The sequence below is a fragment of the Lepidochelys olivacea genome (genome assembly GCF_965140295.1).
Source record: "Lepidochelys olivacea isolate rLepOli2 genome assembly, chromosome: 1".
NCBI classification, from domain to species: domain Eukaryota; kingdom Metazoa; phylum Chordata; order Testudines; family Cheloniidae; genus Lepidochelys; species Lepidochelys olivacea.
The window spans coordinates 257,362,949-257,385,298 of record NC_140411.1 but is presented as its reverse complement, the minus strand read 5'-3'; the positions used below and the strand labels follow the sequence as shown (position 1 = coordinate 257,385,298).

Genomic DNA, 22,350 nt, shown 5'->3' with positions numbered 1-22,350 from the left:
GTTTTGCCAGCATTCTCTCTTTTTTTGAGGTAGCTGTCCCTGGACATCTCTCAGGGTGCTCCATACACACTGCCAGCTGTTCAGTTTTATGAGCTCAGGACATTTCTGAATGTCCTGGTTTTTTGTACCTCAGAGGTGGCAACCCTAGGCGCAAGTGAGCAGTGTGAAAAGGCCCAAAATCAGTTAGACTTCTTCATGAAAAGATCTGAACGTTACTGAGAGTAAACTGGGGGCCAGTGACTCCTGTAAACCTCAGTATTTGAGGAGAAGCCAGAGCTATTTCCTTGCTTTCTTGCTGTCTTGAGCCTGTTTTTTAAAAAGCCACCAGGGTGCAGGGCTCAAAATCAAAAGTCTGGAGTGTTCTGCAGCAACTTTAATGCTAGGCCACAATAAATTGGATGGAGGGACATTAAGGCTCTTATCCTATATGGGTGCTCCCACAATGTTCTCAGTGTAGGATCAGGGCCAGAGGCTGTAGCTCCGTTTAGTGAGCAAGCACTAGGGTTGCTTTTCTCTCTCAATAGGTCCAGAGCTGCTCCCACTGAAGCCAATGGATATTTTGTCATTGAGGACCAGCACCTACATGTGCATGGATGTGAGTAGGAATAGAGCAGAAAGAGACTCACAATTCAGCAACCTGGGAGTGGAAGAGGCTGCAACTGAGAACCTAAAGAGAAGTGGGGAAATCATGGAGAGAGCCATCACAGTCTATCTCAGTTTCTGGCCTATGATGATTGAGAATGGGCACAGCCAACAAGAAATGCAGCGGGGAGAGAGAGGCTGCCATGGGGAAACAAGGGCATGTTCAGTTGTTTACATGAGCCAACTAAATACACAGCGTACTAGCACAAAAAAAAAACAAAACCAACAACCCATGGAGGAACAAGGCATTCCAATGTGTGATTGAAAAACATTGCTTAAATCATTTTATAAATGAAGGCTCCCATTCTGCTGTCCTTCCTCACACTGAGTGATACCTTACTCCACGAGCAGTCCCTTTACATGCAGTCACTCTACATGTGAAGTAAGCCACTATTCAGCTCGAGGAAGGGAAGCAGAATTGGCACCATCTCCCATGCAGTGGAGGCCAAGTCCAGGCTAGTAGGGTGCATTTTTTAAAATGGATTCTTCCAGCTCTAAACAGCAGAGACTCACACCATGGAGCCTAACCATAAACAGGTCTCTTCATGCACCCAATCAGCTACCGTACCATTTGCTCTCTAATGGGCTTGTGTGCAGAACCTACACTGCATTCCAAGTTTTTCCCCCTTGCCCCTACTTTTATCATGCGGCAGTGGAAGGATTGAGTTAAAAGAAGCAATTAAGTATTTAACCGTTGGAAAAACTTCCCAGATTTCTACAAAAATAGGCAATTTTACTAACAGGATCAACTTTTGCCCAAAAGAACATGAAGGGTCCCTTTAAGGAAAAATATTTATGAAGAACCAGTCATAGAACTGCAGATAGCATTGGAAAATACCTTCTGAACCGGCCAGCCCAATCCTCTGCATCTGAGTCAATGACAGTTGAGGGCACTCAGCACCTAGCTGGCTCAGGATTCATTTCCATGCTCTTTCACTGTCTTTTACACACATATTACATTAAAAGACCACTAAGGTTGCAAAGTCAAGCACTCGAAAGTTAGGAATGCCAGCATGAAGGTTGCCTGTGCAACCTTAATTTGGCCTCCTAGTGCTATGCATTATGATACAATCTTTACCTACACACTCTCAGCCTGGCATATCCTGCAGCAGCCCAGAGCTGCAATTGCCAGGAGAAATCCTGCTCAGCCCCAGGCTGGAGCCTGCCCCATCTGGACAGAATCTTTGTGGATTTTAGCTGCTAACATCTAGGAAGTCTCTACTCAGAGGTACAAACTATGATTTTTCACAGGCTTATAATTTGGCCAAATTTGGGCAGCTTTTCATGAGACCAGAAAAAGGCACATCGCTGACACAAAGACTGCTTCCTTCTAGGTTTCAGTCATTGTTCCATCCCTGGGGAGTGCTAAATTTTTTCAAAGAAAAGGTCACCAGACTTTTTTTATGCAGGCAAATGACCTTCTTGGAAACAGCTAAATCATTTTGGCTGACATTTTCAAAAAAATAAATGCAGCTTCAGGCAGACACCTGGCATGGAAAATTTCAGCCTGAAGAGTTAAAGTTTGACAAAGTCATAAGCAACTGAAAGGGGATCTGATAACGGGAAGTGTCAAACTACCTGCCTTTTATAATTAAATCCCACCAGTAAGGGGTCAATTGTGGCTTTATGAGAGGCTGTGGGGCAGCGGGGAGTTGTGCTGCTCCAGGAGCAGACTAGGACACAGATTGTGATTTGAGGACTCACAGTCTACATACTGGTTTCCTCGTGCCCCAGCAGGGGGAGGTACCCAACCCCCATCTCACATCTGGTGCAGCGTGCAGCCCCTGCTGCACTGGCCAGCATGCTGGGGATGAGAGTGCCACGGCTCTGCCTCTTCCTCCCCCACAGGCCACTTCTTCCCCTCCCACAGGTGATCATAGCAGCTTTTCACGGAGGTTGTTCTCCCTTCTGCATAGCTACTGGTGATATGGGTAACCACTGCAGGGGAAGAAAGGGGTGGCTTTCATCCCCTTACTCCATTGTGTGCGCATGCAGGATGGCCACAATCCCACCCTGAATTTGAAAGCAGCAGAAGATATTGGACAAGCAAAGTAAGTCAAGGAAAAGCAGCAGCTGCTCTGTTAACGCGTGTGGTAAACCAGAGACAGGCGAGAGCACTGCAGGGCTGCTAAAGGCCCAGACTAGAAAATTGGTGACAGACAAGGTTGCTATTACTGAGAGTCCCAAATGATTTCTTTGCCTCAGCAGACACACATGAAGCAGCAGGTAACATCCCAGACATAGAAACGTGTTTCCTGGCGAGAAAGAGGGAGAACTGTTAAATTGGCTCTTCCTATTGTACTGGAGCAGATGAAATGGCCATTACAGCTGATAGAACCATTCAAAACCTCCAGAAACTAACAAAGACCCAGGTCAAGAGGGCTGCAAATAGCAGTGCCTATATTTAATCCAACAATAAGGAAGGATTCAGGGAACTGCTGCCATAAACTTGACATCAGCTGTGTGGCAAAGACACTGGAAGTAACAATGAATGAAATTATTAGCTCGCATGGCAATGCAGCAGTCAGAGTCAGTCACTGTGGATTCCTGGCATGAAGACCCTGTCCGATCACCTGTCCGATTCTTTTCATAGGCCACAGGATAGTTCAAGTATCCCAGCATGGACCACTGAAATGCTGGTCTCAGGAGGGGCCAGTGCAAGCTAATCCATAGGGGGCATTCTATCCCTGGAACATTTATGAAAACAAGGATCATAATGATGAATTCTTGGCTATATTGAGACCTGGGATTTATCTGAGATGATAAAGAAGTTGATTTGGTTTTTTCTTTTTAAAGCATTTAATCTAAAATCTCCTGTAGATTTGACTCTAAGTTCATTTTTTGATCATAGAAATGAAACAATTCTGGACTTTGCTCCTTTCAGAAACTACTGACTCTGAAGAGGTAGAATGAAAGCCATTCCCCTTCCCCACCTCTTATGTTCTCCTCAGGGTGACCAGATAGCAAGTGTAAAAAACTGGGACAGGGGGTGGGGGGTAATAGGTGCCTATATAAGAAAAAGCTCCCAAAATCAGGACTGTCCCTATAAAATCTCGACATCTGGTCACCCTAGTTCTGCTGGCTTTCAAGAATTCCACAGAGGCTAGTTTAGAATGCTGGTCACTTGAGATGACACTAGGCTGGATGGCTATCCTTGGACAGACACTGGAAATGACCAGTTTCAGCAAAAATCAAAGGGAAGAAAGTTTGACATCGTATGGAAATGGGTTATAAAAGTGAGTGAGGGACAAAGAGCATCAGAAAAAGGGAAGTCAGGTGACACAGAATGGAGGAAGCGCTGCAGGAGGCTGTATTGGAACTAGTTGCTTGCCTTTGCCAAATTCTGCTCCCAGGGACTGATCAAAGCCCATTAAACAATCCCATTGGCTTTAGTAACCTTTGGATCAGGCCCTCATTTGCATGCATTCAGCACTGATGACCTCCATGGGGAGTATAGGCAGGGCATAATCTGGCCCCTTGTCTATAAATTGTGTTTGAAGGTGGTATAATTTTCTGATAGCACAAAAATTGGCCAATGGCGACTAAAAGGAACGGAGACAGCAAACACCATGACCTGCTGTACAGACTGAGGAATTCAGCGTGGAGGAGAAACGTAAGGGAATAATAACTCTATCTATCTCTTATAGAGCATTCCTTAGCAACAGCTCCCAAAGTAGTTTACAAAGGGAGGTCAATATCATGATGACACCCTTTTACAGATGGGAAACTAGACACAAAGAGGGAAAGTGACTTCGACAGAAGTGGGTATAGAGCCCAGGTCTCCTCTGTTCCAGTCTAGCCTCTAGGCTAGGGCCTAGAATGATAGTATACACCGACTCATGCATTGCAGGTCAGAGCACACACCAGGAAAGAGACTGGGAGAGTGCTCTTCAGTGGTAGCATAAAGCAGGCAGTGCTGTATAAAGTGCAAGGGATGACGTCCTCAGCTGCTATAAATTGTAGCTCCATTTGGCCCAAGGCTTCAGTGAGTACATATGGGTTTAGGAAGCAGGCAGAAGCCTCCGCAGCATCCTGATCGTGTTTGTGGGTAGTAGAGTGGACAAAAATGGAAATAAACAAGCCCTCTGGAAACCACAATGCTCTTTGGCTTGGGCTCTAAAAACTCCAGCTGTGCAAAAAGTTTCACGCATAGACTGAAAACCATCACTGCACACATGCCTTCCTGCTCAGCCCACTGCTGTGAATTTCAGGTTGAGAGACAGCATGTTTTCCACCTTAAATTGTATAACAAAGGCCTGGTCTACACTGAGGAGGAGAGGGTGGGAGAGGAATCGATCTAAGTTACGCAACTTCAGCTACGTGACTAACGTAGCTGAAGTCAAGGTCCTTAGATCGACTTACCGCGGTGTCTTCACTGCGGTGAGTCGACTGCTGCCGCTCCCCCGTCGACTCCGCCTGCGCCTCTTGCGGCAGTGGCGTACTGGAGTGACAGGAGAGCGCGTGGGGGTTGATTTATCGTGTCTAGTCTAGATGCGATAAATCGACCCCCGTTGGATTGATCGCTGTCCGCCGGTCCGGCGGGTAGTGGAGACATACCCTTTGACACAGACGGGCTCTGTTTTTATCTGGGTCCCTTTTTAAGTCCAGTCTTCCTTTTCTGATACTGGCATGCCTTTTCCATGTTCTCTGCATGCTTACAGTGCACTCCCTCTTCTAAGTGACCAATGTGTCAACAAAGCTGGCCCCCAAACCAAACCCTGCCACAATCTGCTCAGCCCATTCATCTTCCTGCCTATTTACCACCCTATGTGTGCTTTGGATTGGCCCCTCCCTCCTGATTTGTGCTTATTTACTGCTGTTCTCTGACCTTGGTCAGCAGTCCAATAGTTTTTAATCCAATTGCAAATGTCACCTTCAATAGGCTATGCACCAGATGGATTTATGAGCAAAGATTAAGGGAACTAGATATACAGATTAGTTAAACAACAAATCAGGAGAACATGATAACTTTCAAGTATCTGTGGAGTGTAAACACCAAAGGCATGATTCTGCCTTCCTTTTGCTGTAAATGAGCAGCCCCATTGAACCAATGAGTCTGTTCCCAGAGGCAGGTGTTATTCAATGCAAGGATGGAATAGGTGGGTCAGGAATTGTTCAGGGTGCAAAGGGTTTTAAATAGGATTAAAAGGATGAAACTGACAAATGGAACATTTAGGCTGAATATCAGGAAAAGTTGCCTAATTCTGAAAACGATTAGATTGTGGAAGAGTCTCCCTATGTAGGTGGTGGGAGCATTTTAAAACCAGGTGGGACAGAACTCTGAAGAATATGCAACGGGGAATGGTTCTGCATTCCCAGGGGACTGGATGAGGTAACCTCTGAGCCCTTTCCATCACTCATTTCTGTGACGCTATTAGAATAATGTAACCTGGTATCTAGTACCGCAGCAAAAACCTTTCAGGAAGTCCAACTGTATCATGTCTGCAGCTTCATCCCTGTCATCTCTCATTGTCATTGCCTTGGAGAAGTTAATCAGAACTGCTAAGAGAACAGATGTTATTGTTGTCAGTTTCGAGTCCATGTTCTCTGCCAGGCCCTTTGGGTAGATTTTTTAGCCATATTTTATCCTAGAAGTAGTTTGAGATGGCTGAGATATTTCAAAGAGTAATTTCCAGCTGACATAAGCGTAGGACAGCTTCAGGGCAATCAGCCGGATGAGTTTACTGTGAGGCAGCATGGTGAGACAAAGGGACTGGGAATCAGGAGACCTGGCTCCTGATTCCCAGCCACTGACTGAATGAGGCAAGTCATTGAAACACTCTGTGCCTTAATTTTTCCTATCTGCAAAACAGGGATAAAACCAACCATCCATCTTGGTAAAAGACTTTTAGATCTTCGCACAAAAGTTGTTATATGAATGCAAATGACACATTAATTATTATTAATAGGAATGCCTCAGACAATTACTCTGAAATTAGGACTAAACAATGGTTGCATTATAATTAGGCAGCTTGCTGATCTCCCCCGAATGGTGGTTGCCATCCTGCCTCAAACACCTCCTTCCCCTGACAGCTCCCTGACAGCCAGTGTCAAGGCGCATTTAGGTCCAGTGCAGCACTACAAGCCTGAGACATTCCATGGAGTCCGAAGCACCCCAAAGTTCCAGTTTCACACAACCTGGCCTGTTCCTAAAACACCAGAGTGCACAGCCGTTCAAGGGAAAGTGCCATATCGGGGCTGAGCACAGACAGGACACAACTGGGCCTCTTTCCCTCTTACTTTGAAGATAGGTAAGGGCTGTAGGGGAAGGGGAGAGTTTCATAGTAGGAGGCGGCGGAGGCCCAGGGGATGGAAACAGGAAGGCCAGTGCTTGGGGCGGTGTCATAAGCAGGCCTCCTCCATTCAGCGCCCCCCACACTGTAGCCTCCTAGAAAGAGCAGTCCCCTACCTGATTCCATTACTAGACAATAAACCGGGGTGGCCAAACTACAGGCCACATCCAGGCCGTCAGACCATTTAATCCGGCCCTCAGCTCCTGCCAGGAAGCGGGGTAGGGGTTTGCCCCACTTTGGCACTCCAGTCAGGGAGCTCACAGGAAGCAGCCGGCATGACCGCACTCCGGCTCCTACGTAGTACACAGAGGCATGGCCAGGTGACTCTGCATGCTGCCCTGTCTACAGGTGCCGTGTCTGCAGACACCGCCCCCACAGCTCCCATTGGCTGGGAACCACAGCCAATGGGAGCTGCAGGGGTGTCACCTGTAGATGGGGCAGCGCGCAGAGCTGCCTGGCTGTGCCTCAGAGCTGGAGTGGGGACATGCTTCTGGGAGCTGCTTGTGGTAAGCGCCGCCCGGAGCCTGCATCCCTGAGCCCCAGTTCCCTGCCACAGCCCTGATCCCCCTCCCCCCCTCCAAACCCCTTGATCCCAGCCAAGAGCCCTCTCTTGTACCCCAAGCTCCTCATCCCAGGCCCCACCCTAGAGCCCGCATCCCCAGCCAGAGCCCTCACACCCCTCCTCCATACTCCAACGCCCTGCTCCATCCCAGAGCCCTCATCCCCCATACCCCAACCCAGAACCCCCTCCTGCACCCTGAACTTCTCATTTCTGGCCCCACCCCATAGCCCTCACCCCCAGCTGGAGCCCTCACCCCCTCCCAAACTCCTATCCCCAATTTTGTGAGCATTCATGGCCCGCCATACAATTTCCATACCGTGATGTGGCCCTCAAGCCAGAAAGTTTGCCCACCCCTGCACTAAACCCTATTTCATGACAATTTTAAGAAAGGAATCCCCTCCATAGAATCTAGTCACTTTTGGCTTGACCAGGGAAAGGCTTATGTGGTAGAAATATTACCTATAGACTACAAAGATCCTGTCACAGGATGTCCCTTAAAGAGAATCCTACATGACTAATTGGCTGCCTCCCGGGTGATGGACCTGAGGGCAGGGATCAGATGATAGCCTGCAGGCCACCTGGTCTTTAAAATAAAAGGCCAACAAGAAGCTCAACTGAGAGTGAGACCTGCAGGAGCCAGAGCAGGTACCTGGACTGGATCTTGCTTTATTTATGTTGAACTGGTTTGATTTGGAGAAATAAAACTCAGTGCTGAAGAGAAACGACAGAAGCCCTGCTGCTTCTGGGAGTGTTGTTGATGCACTTGCCAGTGAGTTGGCCGGCTGGCTTACATATCTCAATTTCAGTCTCAGCCCATATAGTGAGCCTAGCTACTAGACCCAGAATGCTTCTGATTAAATGTGATCTAGCATGTGGTCACCAGTCAATGGACAGAAGAAAACGGAAATGCTCGTGGCATCTAGCTATTCACAGGCATTTCTCAAATAAATGCTCTGCTTGGGATGACCAACTTATCTGCAAGCCCATGAGCATGCTACAAATTACCCAGCAAACCTATGGGTTAATGGCTCCCATTACTTCTTAGCTGCCATTTTGAATAGTGTCACTAGTGAGTGATAGTTCTGGGAGTGAGGTCACAACTCCGGCCAATCAGTATTTTCCACCTCCAGGGTGTAACCCTTATGGTAGCCACAGCACTGAAGATGGCTGTAACAGAGTTCTTCGTGGTTCCTCCCTCGGGGGTGGGCAAACCTAGCCACACCCAGTTATCTACACTGGATGGTCATAACACCAGCCCCACTTCCCTACTATTTGCAAGGGGCTGTGTATGTGTGTATTCTTCTCTTGCTGTGCTTCTGTAAATATCTCCAGCTGGGGGATCAAAATGGAAGTCACAGACCCCCATGTCTTCAGAAATACTCTCTCCCTTTGGTCCCAGCAGAAAGGGGCAAGGTGGCAAGTCTACAGTCCTGCCATCAATCCAGCCCCAATATAACAGGTCTAGGGAAATTGCTCTGGCTGGGTCTCTGAGACAGGCTCAGCCTGTCTGTCTTACCCTGGGAGTCTGCTGTATTCTCCTCAGGGCCGGGGTTAAGGTCTCCTGCCTAAGAGTTGCCTCTGCAGTGTCAGGAGTCTTCTGCAGTCTGCTGCTTAGAGCAATCCTGCTCCTTTCCTCCTCCCGCTGACTGCAGTTTCCTCCCTTTTACAAGCCTCCTCCCTATCGTCTATGATTGACAGATGAGAGGGGTGGGGCTAGCCCCCACTGCCAGGGCCGCTCTGGCCCCTTCCTCATCTGTGTGGGGCCTATACACCCTGTCACAGTGTTGCTATCTATTAATCTGGCAGGGAGTTCAGGGAGTCCTGCACCCTGCACCACTGATTTGCCCCTGGAAGTTTTGCCATTGATTTTAATGGAAGCAGGACGATACACCTAATAAGCATGAAAACCAGCCATATCTTAGATGTATAGTTATATTATGTACAGTGTGTATGAATATGTAATATGCAATGGTGTTGTAGTCTTGTTGGTCCCAGGATATCCTAAAGCTTTGCATAAGATCAAAAACTCATCTCTCTCAACAACAGAAGTTGGTTCAGTAAAAAATATTATCTCACCCACCTTGTCTCTCTAATATCCTGGGAGCTACAAAAAACATTGCCTACAACCATGCTATTCTGTCTAGTAGATTAACCAATTAGCCTGTGTCTTTTTAAGTGTTGTTCTTGATGGGATTTTAGTGCTTTCTTAATTCAGGTGAAAAAAGAGAGGTTTCCTCTTAAACATTTTAATTAACCATCTAAAGAAATCTCTCAACCCCAGAGGCTATGTTATCAAATATTCAACTCAATATGGATATCCCTCTCAGACTGTTATGGTCAAGCACAAGTTGTATTCATCCTCTTTTATTCAAGTCAAAATACAACAAGCAAATCAAACCCTTCCATTCCAGAGAAAACAAGTTAAGGTTGATCTTTGACCAAAATCTTCTTCAACCCAGAGAAACAGGACCAATGTGAAATTTGCAAGGAAAGAGACTCACATCTGCTGGGGTCAGCCATTTTGGTCAGTGGAATAGCCATGGTTTTTGTAGTGACCATCACGACATGCGCCTCAGCACCAGGGCTGGCTCTAGGTTTTTTGCCGCCCCAAGCTCAGGTGGGGCTGGGGCACGCAGGCGGCGCTGGAAGTGGAGGGAGTGATGTCACCTTCTCCCAGAGCCTGCAGGGGCTTTACCCCCTCCTCCACCCGGCTGCGCAGAGAAGCCCTGATATAAGGGGTGGCACAAGGCAGCGCAGCAGCCAGTGCGCAGATGAGGCGGTGCAGCCCCGGCTCCCCGGCAGGTCTCGCCCTCTCCTCCCCAGGTCGAGGCTGGGCCCTAGCAGCTCAGCATCCCCGGGCTGGGGCTTCCCCTTTCCGCTGTGGCCGGGGGTGCAGCGCCCTCGCCCCGTCTAAGTGGCGCAGCTCCGAGAGCGCAACTGCCCCCCAAGAAAAGGACGGCCGGAATGCCGCCCCTGGAAATGTGCCACCCCACGCACGTGCTTGCTTTGCGGGTGCCTAGAGCCGGTCCTGCTCAGCACAAGAATTCCCCTGCTAAAATCTCAATGCCTCAGATCATCCCTGCAACAAGATCATCCGGTGTTTTCTCAGGGCTGGAGAAAGCTTCAGCTCTTCACCAGGACTGCTTAGTGCACTATCCCATTAGGTACATGACCTCTGGAAAGTCATATTGTTTCAAAGTACACTCTTCTTAAGGATGATAATAGAGCACTTTCCAAGGGCCAGCAGTGCTCTATGGTGTTAGCTTGGCTTTGGCTTTCCACTACAATATTACTGCTATGCCAAGCTGGCTTCGCACCACACGCCATCCAAAGGCTGAGCAGCCCTGTTCCAAAGAGAACCCTACCTGCCCATGAATACGATCTGTCAGAAATGACCAAAGGATGCCTCCAGAGTCTCCCACTCCTGCTCCTCCTCTTTTATGTGGAACTGGCACAAATACTGTTCCATTCAGTCTTCTGGGGCAGAGGGATGCCATATGGAGGGAGGTAGTCAAAGAACAGATAACATTTAGGGAAGGGCAGCGGGTCCAAGTGTGTGGGTGCAAAAGGCAATGTGTTGGGCAGCCAGGCTGACGTCAGATACCCTTGGGCTGGTGAGAAATACTCAATGGCGGGGCCTGCAGCACAGATGTTTCTGGGCATCGGGCTGGAACCCTGTCATAAGTGGGGGAAAAAACAGAAGAAAATTCTTAAAAAAAAGTCAGTGCAGACCTTCAGTTAGATGTAATTTACGAGCAGCCCAGGAATCACCTAATGAATTTTCCCAGTGTTTAGCAATGAAAACTAAGGACTGTAGACTTTAATGTCAGAAGGGACCATCTTGATCATCTAGTCTGACCTCCACATTGCAGGCCACAGAACCTCACCCACTCCTGAAATAGGAGAGAGATATCGTGTGTACCAACCTGGATAATGCTGTCCAGTCTAAGAAACAGTACCAGGGCAAACAAGCACAGATTAACACAGCAAGGGGTGAACATAGCAAGAATTTTGTGTAGAAATGAGGTGGTATGGTTGCCTACACTGAAGTCCTTATCTAGTTCTCTTCTAACCTATGGCTTCTACAAGGTGTTCCTCCTCTCAAATGGTTGCTCAAAAACTGATATAAAAACGGTGAGGGCCCCAGAGACAACATATTCAGCCTCTGAAGGGATGAAGTGCATTGTATTACTCTTGATTGATCTCCATGTGTCTAATTAAAATACAGCTGGAAGGACAGGTTGGTCCAATGCAGGCTTTTTGGGGAAAGGGCTTGGAAATAAAAGGGGGAACGATATTTCAGCAGAGAGACACCTCCCCAAATATGCACTGAATAGACTTAGTTTCAGGAAGAATGGCACAATGTCTCTCTCTGAGAAAAACTGGTATTCTTCTGGGTCACAAAGACTCATTCTTTCTTTTCTTCCCCCTCCCTCGGGTAACACCTATACAAGGGCATGATACTGAAAAGGGTGAGTCTCTCCGTCTTGCTCACTTCCTTTACACATGGCCTTCAGTACTCACTGTGATTTCCAACTTTGGAGCCGGAATGAAATCGGCTTCAGTCAGATGCTGGAGGCCACCGAAATAGCCAAATTTTTCATGTTTCCTCCACTTTGCTCGCTGGTTCTGGAACCAGATCTGGTTGCAGGAGAGGAAGGAGGGGAGGCAAATGAAGGCATGGCAGGAATAAGACAGGTCAAAAGAAAGGTTCACATCTGTTTCAAAGAGCTATTTCTGATACTCTTTGAAGACTTGATAGAGAGTGACAAGCGTCCAGGGTGGAGAGGCCTGTATGGCCAATGGCCCAACCTAAAGAAAATAATTTGTTTTCACAATACACCTTTCATACTATAGCTAATGGACAGGCTGTGTAGTATCTTTGTTTGGACAAACATGGCAACCATTGTTTGATCAGCAATAGCTCACACTGAGTGAGGTCTGTCAGCCAGGATACGGGGGCTTTCCATTATCCTTTTGAGAAAGTGATAAGGGAATCTATAAACAGCAATCAGAGACATATTGAAGGGTCCTTATTTTAATGCATTTCCTGAAGGGCATAGCCCCTAGTACAACACTGCTCCTTTCCCCAGCATGGGAGAGCAGTTTCAGCAGTGGACATAACGATGAAAGGCCTGGTGGAGGGTTCAGTTGGATGATCTACTGGCTCATGGTGAAAGTGTTACCAACTGAACTATATTGATGACACTTCTTTCTATACTACCAGCTAAAATTTTTGAAAGCACTAGAATGATTTAAGGAGTCTGTGTCTCACTGGGACCTGAGCTTAGGTCACTCAAGTGCTTTTGAAAATTTTACCCATAAAACCTGCCCTAGCTAAAAAACTCCTACTTTTCTCCAAGGAACATCTGTCTGCCAGGTGACTTGATCTTTCTGGCTAGTTCCAGAGACATAGCTAAATTTTTACAGACTAACCACTACAGAGGTGTATCATTGGTTGCATTGCTTGGTCAAAGGTAGCAGCAGGCATGACCCCCCTCTGGCTCCTACCATGGTTCCCAGTCAATGGGAGCTGCAAGGGTGGTGCCTGCGGACCGGGCAGCACGCAGAGCCACCTGGCCGCACCTCGGAGCCAGAGGGGGACATGCTTCCGGGAGCTACTTGCGGTAAGTGCTGCCTGGGGCCTGCACCCCTGAGCCTGCCCTGTGCTCCAATCCTCTGCCACAGCCCTGATCCCCCTCCCGCCCTCTGAACCCCTCGATCCCAGCCCAGAGCCCCCTCTTGTACCCCAAGCCCCTCATTCCCAGCCCCACCCCAGAGCCCGCACCTCCAGCCAGAGGCCTCACCCCCTCATGCCCCAACAGCCTGCCCCATCCCTGATCCCCCTCCTGCCCTCTTAACCCCTCAGTCCCAGCCTGGAGCCCCTTCCTCCACTCCAAACCGCTCATCCCCAGCCCCACCACAGAGGCTGCACCCCTATCCCCAATTTCATGAGCATTCATGGCCCGCCATACAATTTCCATACCCCGATGTGGCCCTCAAGCCAAAAAGTTTGCCCACCCCGGCCTATATTCTTTGTTCCTAGCTGCATACATTTACATTTAGCTGTATTAAAACACATATTGTTTCCTTGCACCCAGTTTACCAAGCGATCCAAATCGCTCTGTATCAGTGACTTGTCCTCTACAGTATTTACTACTCCCCTGGTCATTTTGTCATGTGCAAACTTTATCAGCAGTGATTTTATGTTTTCTTTTTGGGTCATTGATCAAAAGCGCAGGACCCTGCAGGACTCCACGTGAAACACCGGCTCAGAGATGATTGTACAATTACATTTTTAGACCTGTCAATTAGCCAGCTTTTAATCCATAGACTAGGTGCCATGTTGATTTTACATCATTCTAGTATCTTAATAAAAATGTGCAATGCCAAATCAAATACCTTCCGGAAGTCTAAGCATCTCACTGTTACTGTTATCCACCAAACTTATAATCTCATTTATATAATGGATGCAAGTGCATCAGTGCTTGAGTTAGGAAACTGTCATCTATAATTATGAGAAATTCTAAGAATGTTTTAGTGTTGGCAGCATGAAAGCTCCATTATATGCCACTCAGACTGAAGTACTCCATGACAATGCAGCTGTTTCCCTACACATTCTAGATAGGTAGTTAAGCAGCCGGTCGTCCTGTTCTCTAGTGTGATTTGGTGGTCTACAGCAGACACTAAATAGTCCCCCTTCTTGTGCTTTATATATTGGTCGGGCATTGTGAGTAAACTGTCCCTGCCGATGGCTGTGCTATGGCCGTTCCATTCTAATGCCTTCTTGTCATCTAAACATTAGGCAATAAAACTATAGCTTGTTGAAAATTAGTCCCAGTCATATAAACTGTCCTCTGTGTTAAACGTCATGTATTATACTGGGATTTAGTTATACTGATGCCTCATAGTATGGAAACCCTTTCCACACAGTAGGAGAGAGATCCCAGAACCAGCATCGTGCTGAATAGATTACCCCTGCAGATGGAAGATTTACATTCAGAATTGGGCTAAGCATGTTTCAGTTATAAAGTACGTGGCATTCCCCTCTAGTGTCTTGTAAACAGCATCCGAATCTGCTGCACGCTCATATATTTTAAATGTAATAGAACTCACATGCAGTAAGGTTATGGCGTCAGATCCTCAGCTGGCATAAATTAGCTCCATTAAAGTCCAGGGAAGATATGCTGATTTATGCCCCCTGTGAATGTGGCCCACATATAGTATCAAACAGAGAACTACCAAAGGTAACAGACTGTGTTTCCATTTGGGCTAATTTTTGAGATGGCGGGGAACAGAAATGTGGGTCACAATTCATATTGAATGTACGTAAGTAGTTTGTAAAGGATTGATAAATGATGAGTAGATATTTTAATAAGTGGCCAGTCAGTTGTTATAGAGTCCAGCAGGTTGCTTATTGCCATTTATAACACATTACTTATGTCTGTGATATGCTGCTTATTACATCTGTTATTTATTAACCATTTGGTTAATCCCATCCAGGGTGAAAGATACTTTTCCCTCCCATCTGTAAAATGGGGATAATGATACTGAGCTCTATTGTGAAACATTTTGAAATCTAAAGATGAAAAAGTACTGTATAAGAGCCAGGAATAATAATAATAATGATTAATAATAAATAATAAACAATTTATAAATGTACCTTCAATAGAAGGTATGGCTGCAGTGTGTGTGTGTTTGGGTTGGTGTGATGCATCTAGCATTTTAGGGGCACAGACTGTACCTGGACCCTGGCTTCGGGGAGGTTGATCTTTGCTGCCAGTTGGTTGCGAATGTGAATGTCTGGATAGTGAGTGACCTGGAAAATCTTCTCTAGCTCCTGGAGCTGCTCTGCTGTGAATGTCGTCCGAATTCTCCGCTTCCCTTTCCTCTCATCTGTACAAGCAGTGAAAGATCAGTCACGCTGTATTAGAAGGGTACATTTATAGATAGTTTATAAAGGGTTAATAAATTATTACTGTAGATGTTTTAAAATCGTTAATCAGTTGTTACAGAGTCCAACAGGTTGTTTATAACCATCTCTACACTACTTTCTAATAGTGTGCTTATAACCATCTATATCACATAGCGCTCGAGTATAACATGCTTGTAGTATATATTGATGTAAAATGACTGAATGATTCATTCACGCAGCATCCTTTTCACCTGTCCTTGTGCCCATCATAAAACCCAATCACAATCTCTCTGTTACCCAGATGGTCTTCCAACCCTAAATTTACCAGTCAGACTCATCTTGCTGTAATTATCTATGGCCTTCTGCTCTGAAAATAGAATACTCCCATTAAGGGAGTCTGAGCATACAGGTTTACCTACTTGTTTAATTTGAAACAAGCATTCAAAGTTCTCCCCTGACTTAAATTAATTTCTCTGTTGACCAGGAGATCTTGAGTCAGGCTGAAGAAAAGTGGCACAATGCATGAATGCAGTAGCCAGTTGCCTTTGGTGAACTGTGTTTAAATCTTGTTTTAAGGTCCTGGGTGAAGTTTTTTTGCTGGTCTCAGCTTAGTTCCTCTGTTTGTCTACTACACAAAACCACTGCACACAATGAGGCTGCTGTGACTGCTATGTCTACTGATTCGTCAGTTTCATTGTTAATTTGTGTTCCCTTGGTTTGTCTGACCTAGCTTCCTGTTGCCATTTGTTTTTAAACGTAGGTTAAGCTATTTTGGGCAGGGACCATCTGTTATGTTTTTGTACAGTACCTAACGCAACGGGGCTCTGGCCTCTAGGGGCTACTGAAATATCTACGATAAATAATAATAATAATAACCACCAGTTGGAATATTTGTCTTACAAGCTCGATTGTATGCATGTTTATACGTTTTTAGAAGTTACAGGTCACGTGGATGACCACTCGGCTTGATTCTGACTTTATACTAGTTTTGCATCAGTGTAACTCCATTGAGTTCAATGGAATCACTCCTTATTTACTCCAGTAAGATCAGAATTCTGTCCAGAGTCTACGTATGATCTCCTGTTGGCGGTGCAAGCAGACCCCTCCAGCTTGGATCACTTGTTCCTGCTCTTTCTATACCATTCTTTCAGCATTACATACCGCTAAATAGAAGTCTTGCAACTAATAATGAGCAGGGTATTTGCTGAATTTTTAAAAAGTCACCTTGCGGAAAGCCACGTAGTGAACAGTTCTTCAGAACACAGCCATATCTGTTTCTAGACATTGTAATGGTAAGTCAGATTCATGGTCAAACGCCAAGTTACATGGTCAGATATTCTGTTATGGTGTGGCTACTATGTGCCAAACTGCCAGCACAAAGTCGTCTTAAAGCCTGCATAACAGCCTCAGGAAGTGTTTGTTTGTGGCGTAAGTTAGAGTAACCCTCAGGCTGCTCTAACATGGCACAAGGAGGCAAGCCCTGCACAGAGCAGCGGCAGCAGGATCAGGGGTCTGCAACAGTCAGTTTTGAGCCAGCTGATTTGCAGTATGTGCAGTTGGACCTGTGGTTCACAAATGGAGAACTCTCCACCTAAATAGGATGTTGTTGACCGATCAGCTTGAGAAGATACACCCCAAGTATTGCGATTCATGTTTTTTTTCTGAACTTGTAAAATTGAAGCATGATAAGAACATACCATTTCTAATCTCACGAGTGACTATGATGATCTTGCTACTCTGACCTGAGGTGATTGGCAGTGAGAGCACTGGTATAATGCATGTTGCTGGAGGAAAACAACCTATCTGAATAGTAGCTTTTGATCTTCCATGGTCTGGTGACAACTGCCAATTTAATTATAAGCAAACCCCTCCTAATGGGAAAAGTTATCTGGAGAGGGCTACTGCATTCTCTCAAAAACAGTTACTTTTTCTGCTTTGGCTGAAGATTTGACTGTTAAAATAAAACTTACCTCTTTGGGGCTAAAACATTTGGAAAGATGTGATACAGCTTCCTAACTAACATAATTGTTCTCTGAGCTACAGAAAAAAAATTGCACAGAAATGGTCTGAACTGGAATCCAGTGTACTGCCTTGTCACCATGCTGACATAGAAAACCAATGAGTAATCAGTTCTGAGACCATACCCTGGCAGAAAGGCTAATGGGAGATGAGGGGATTTTTGAAAGGCTAATGGGATATAGTTTTTGGAGACTGGTAAGTGAATTATTCCACTTGAAACATGGCAGTTTTTTTGGCACATTTCAGGTACTTTAAAAATGGATCCAGTTATGCAAGAATATATGAGAAGCATCAGTTGTCATGAACTCTGCATCTCATTCAGAATGAACTAATACAGCTCCCATCTCAAAGAATTAAATCCAAACGATTGGACTTTTCACGAGCATATCAGCCACCACTCATTAGACTGCATCCTTGACATTAGCCCCAAGGAGCAAATGTCATTTACACTGAGTCTTTTTGACATTATTGGGGCAGTGATCTGAAACGAGAAACACTTTTGTGCACATATGTTGCAGGTAGCAGTAGTCAAGATCTCACAGAAGCCCTGATTATAGCATTGCATCAACTTGGAGTCTCCATGGAAAATAGCTGCTAAAAGGGATATAACAGCAATGGTTCAAGCATGAAGAGGGAAAAAATATGGGTGTTTTGTGCTGAGAATATGAATCTCTAGGCATTTTATGTTCCATGTGGATGTCACAGTTTGAACTTAGTTTTTGGATTCTCATTGGAGGCTTTTCACCACACAACTCCATGAGCCTGGCTGGCCATCAAACCCTTGTGTGAAATACAGCAGAAAAGAAAGAGCGACAGTATTGACAATATTCTGCTAAGCCGGTGATGCTTTCTCACTCTGTAATGAATCCACATGCTACTGATATTGTCATTTAACATTTACATTGTGATAGCACCTAGACAACAGCCAGGTCAGAGCCCCACAGTGCTAGGCACCACACAAACATACAGTAAATGATAGTCCTTGCTTAAAGAGCTTATGTATAGACATCACGGTCATCACTTATACCCCATAATGTGGAACCAGGGCTAGAACCTTCAGTCCTCAAACCCCACACGCCTCTACTACTACAGCTAAAAGAGAATGGCCATATTAGCTGACCTAGTAGCGATAGGCTTTCTATTTATGTTCTCTGTGAACTGCTCCTTAGAGGATAATATGTTCACACACATTTGAGTCAGTAACATTATGACAAGAAACTGGAATTGGTGAAGCATGAAGCCTCTAGTCCTGGATGTCAGCTTAAAAAACTTCCAGGTGCTGAGTACTGTGGCTGTCTAGCATGGCATCTGGTGCAGCATTAACTGGGTAGGAGTTCATCAGCTGATCTGGACACAAGAATCAGGCAGCTACATGAACTTCTCAAAAACATCCAAAGAAACAATGCCAAGCCTACAGAGGAGGATCAGCTATAGAGGGCAGTACTGTTCCAGAATCTATAAGATTGGTTGGAACTTAAGGTTTCATTCCAGGAAAAGGAAAATGTGGGAATAGGAACGATCTGGAGAATGCTGGGCCATAACCAGAACTGGTGGAAATCGGTGTGGCCAAATTAGTGGAGCTATGTCAGTTTAGACTAGCTGAGGATCTGGCCCACTGCCTGGGATGTTTAAGTATTCTCAAACAATGCCAGCATTTGAGCAGTTGAAAGTGCCCCCCTGCAGTGTCCATTTCAATGTTCTCGGTCACATCAGCGGACGGCGAAGTGTCCAGGAGCACAGGGCCGGCCCACAACATTTTGGCACCTGAGGCGGGGAGCTCAAATGACGCCCCCATACCCCTTTACTTGGGCCAAAACTTTGAAAGGTCTGAATTCTACCTTCTTCCTGTTCTACTCCTCTCATGGTACTGCTCTGCTACCTACCCCAATAAGGAGAACTAAAACTTAAAATGCCTTGTTCAAAATTCTTAAGTAACACTTAACTTTCAAATGCCCAAACAGCAAATGTAGCTTTTCTTGTCTGCATGGTAAACACTGGCATTTTATCTGTTTGAATAATCAAAGTGGTGCTTTCTGTGCCTTCTTGGTTGCAAAGATTTGAACTGCTTCCTGAAGGTCCACAGTCTGGGCCAGCTCATGCTCTATTGAGATGGTAGCAAGGCCGACCAGCCTCTCCTGTGTCACTGTGGAGCGTAGATGAATTTTTATTAACTTCAACTTGGAGAAGCTGCATTCTCCACTGGCAACTGTTACAGGAAGTGTTACAAGTATGCACAGAGCAACAAAAGCATTTGGAAAGAGGGCGGTTATCTTATTTGTGTACATATATTCCAGGACAGCCTTTGGAGTTGATCCTGCTGAAATGTATCTTGAAGGGGCTTTCAGTTCATCACTTAAATCACTCGCATCAATATCGCACATGTCATCATGTGTCAACACTGTCTCTAGTGCCCTGCATTGCTGGTGTAGGTCTTCTTCAGGTATAGTGAGGAGTTTTGGAATATCCTACAAAATCCCAAATATACTGCTGTGTTCCTTGACCTGCATGAAACATTCTTCAGCTGACTGTATTGCACAATCTAGCACCTGGTTAAAGAATTCAACTTTGAATTGTTGTTTGGGGTCTCTTATGGGATTATCCCGTGCCTCGTAATCAAAATGTCATCTTCTTCGGTGACTCTTGTATTCTTGAATGGGTGGGAAAATAGCTTCAGTCTGAAGTTCCACTGCCACTTTCTGTGCACTCTTCAGAACGTTTTGAAATCCCTCATCTGACCGGTAAGACTGTAGGTATGACTTTGCTTTGTCCAGTGATTCCTTTGCTCCAGATATATCAAGGTCAACACCTTGGAGTCTCTTGCTTACAACATTTATTTCAAACAGTATGTCATGCCACAACACTAAGCCACACAGAAATTTGAAATTATGTATATTTCTGGTGATTCCATTTCCCTCTGCTACGGTTCTCCCATGAACAGTTCCTGTCATAGCATTATCCTCCATAATGGCAAATATGGCATCATCTATCTTCCCAATTTGGTGTTTGATAGGCTTTATTGCCTCCACTCGACTTTCCCATTTTATGGCACTCAGTCATTTCAGTGTCAGAGAGGATGTTCCCAGATGTTGCTTCAAAATTTGCCATCGATGAGTTGATGCAGAGAAAAATACATAGATGCTTTGAATTACATTAAAAAATTCAGCAGCCTCACTAGAAGCTGATGCTGCATCACTGACCACCAAGTTCAATGGATGAGAACTGCGTGGGACAAAAAAAGCTCGAAGGTTTAACTCTTGGATCCATGTCTGCACTCCTCTGTTCTTTCCTCTGATGTTGGCACTATTATCGTAGCCCTGACCCCTCATGTCAGCTATCACAATTCCTGTATCTTCCAGCTTTTTAAGAAGCACATTTGTCATACCAGCTCCTGTAGTATCATCAATGTCAATAAATTCTAGAAAATGCTCTTTGGCAGTCACCATTTCAGGGACATTTTCACTTGGTTCTGTTGTTGTTACAAAACGCACCATTAAAATCATTTGTTCCGTATGGCTGATGTCATGTGTGCAGTCCAGAAGAACAGAGTAATATCCTGATGACTTCAGATCTGCCACAATCTTCTGTTTGACTTTTGTTGCCAGTAACTGTATGATCTCATTTTGAATGGTTTTTCCAAGGTAGTGGTGTGTGTACATTTCTTGGATGGTGACTCTTCTTAGATGCTCCTGGAGTACATCATCAAACTCAGCCATCAGCTCCACAATTTTAAGGAAGTTTCTATGGTTTGGCATATACAGCTGATCTGAAGTGCCACACAGTGCTAGGTTTTGGGTAGCAAGCATTCTCACAATGCCAATGAGCCTTTTCAGAACATTTTGCCAGTAAAGATACTCTGATGCAATCTTCTCTTGATGCTGACCATCTATGGTGGTCTTTAACCTTAGTCTCATCTCAAGCTCTTTCCACCTATGGAATGCTCTCTGGTGATTTGCTGCCTTCTCATGGCATACCAGATTTCTAGCCAGATTTTTCCAGTCCTTTGTTCCTGTATGGAATATTAGACTGGAAGAGTTTGTAATAAAAACAGTATGCAGCATTCTGGGTTTTTGAGTACATAAGCCATGGCCTCTCCACTTTGTCACCATTGGGGATTTCACATCAGTAATGTGTTGGATGGAAACTTCTATTTTCATTGTCTTTGGGGAACATGAAGTTTTTCACTTGCTGTGGCCCACGCAGTACAAGGAAGTTCCTCAGGCTACTGCTCAAGTAGGTCCACAGTCCTGGATCATCTAGACTTAAGGAACTAAACTCAGCAGCAGCTGTTTCTTGCGCCTCCACCACACTCTTCTCTGATCTACACTTTTCTTCAGGAATGTGCATGGTTACATCCATTTGAGATGGAGATAAGGATGTTGCAGTAGCTGCCAGGTCACCTGCGCTCTGACTAACTGGAAGATCAGGCATCTCCTCACCTCTCTCATCCTCACTGGGGCTGAAAGGCTCACCGTGAACATTTGTGTCTATGTATCTCAGGAGAGCTCCTTCCTGCTTAGATAGAAAAGATTCCTTTGCTTTCTTTCTTTTTCTGAATGCTCTGGGGCGTTTTCTTCTTTCACTCATGACTGCTGTTCTGTGCCAGCTAGTGTGGCTCTCAACACTCAATTGAAGGGGACAAATAAGCAGGCTGGTAACAGGGCCTGAGTGAGGGAAGATATCAGCATCTTAAGGGCCTAACTGGCTCCTGCTACTTCAGTTGACTGCCTGTTCTCCTCAAGTGGGTTCAGGGAAGCAGTAGGAAACAGGAAGCTCCCTGAGAAGCTGGTGTTAATCAGTCCAGGCTCCTGGGGGTGCTAGAGAGGTACATAAGAGGCTCCTCCTCCTCTCTCTCCTTGCAGCTCTTGCTGCTTTCTGTTATTCCCTCTCACCTTTTCTCCTGCCTGCCTGTTATGTCTCTT

General features: G+C 45.6%; 1 protein-coding gene across 1 annotated transcript in view; it reads right to left on the bottom strand.

Moving 5' to 3' along the window:
* Nucleotides 1-11,997: 11,997 nt before the first annotated feature.
* The window catches only part of ISX (intestine specific homeobox), a gene marked incomplete at both ends in the record, with an annotated part of 32,252 nt that continues 21,899 nt past the window's right edge, over nt 11,998-22,350 (bottom strand). Inside the window, 2 exons of the mRNA XM_084631908.1 lie at nt 11,998-12,138; nt 15,242-15,393. Of these exons, the coding sequence (XP_084488034.1) occupies nt 11,998-12,138; nt 15,242-15,393 (293 nt within the window). The remainder of the gene's footprint in view (nt 12,139-15,241; nt 15,394-22,350) is intronic.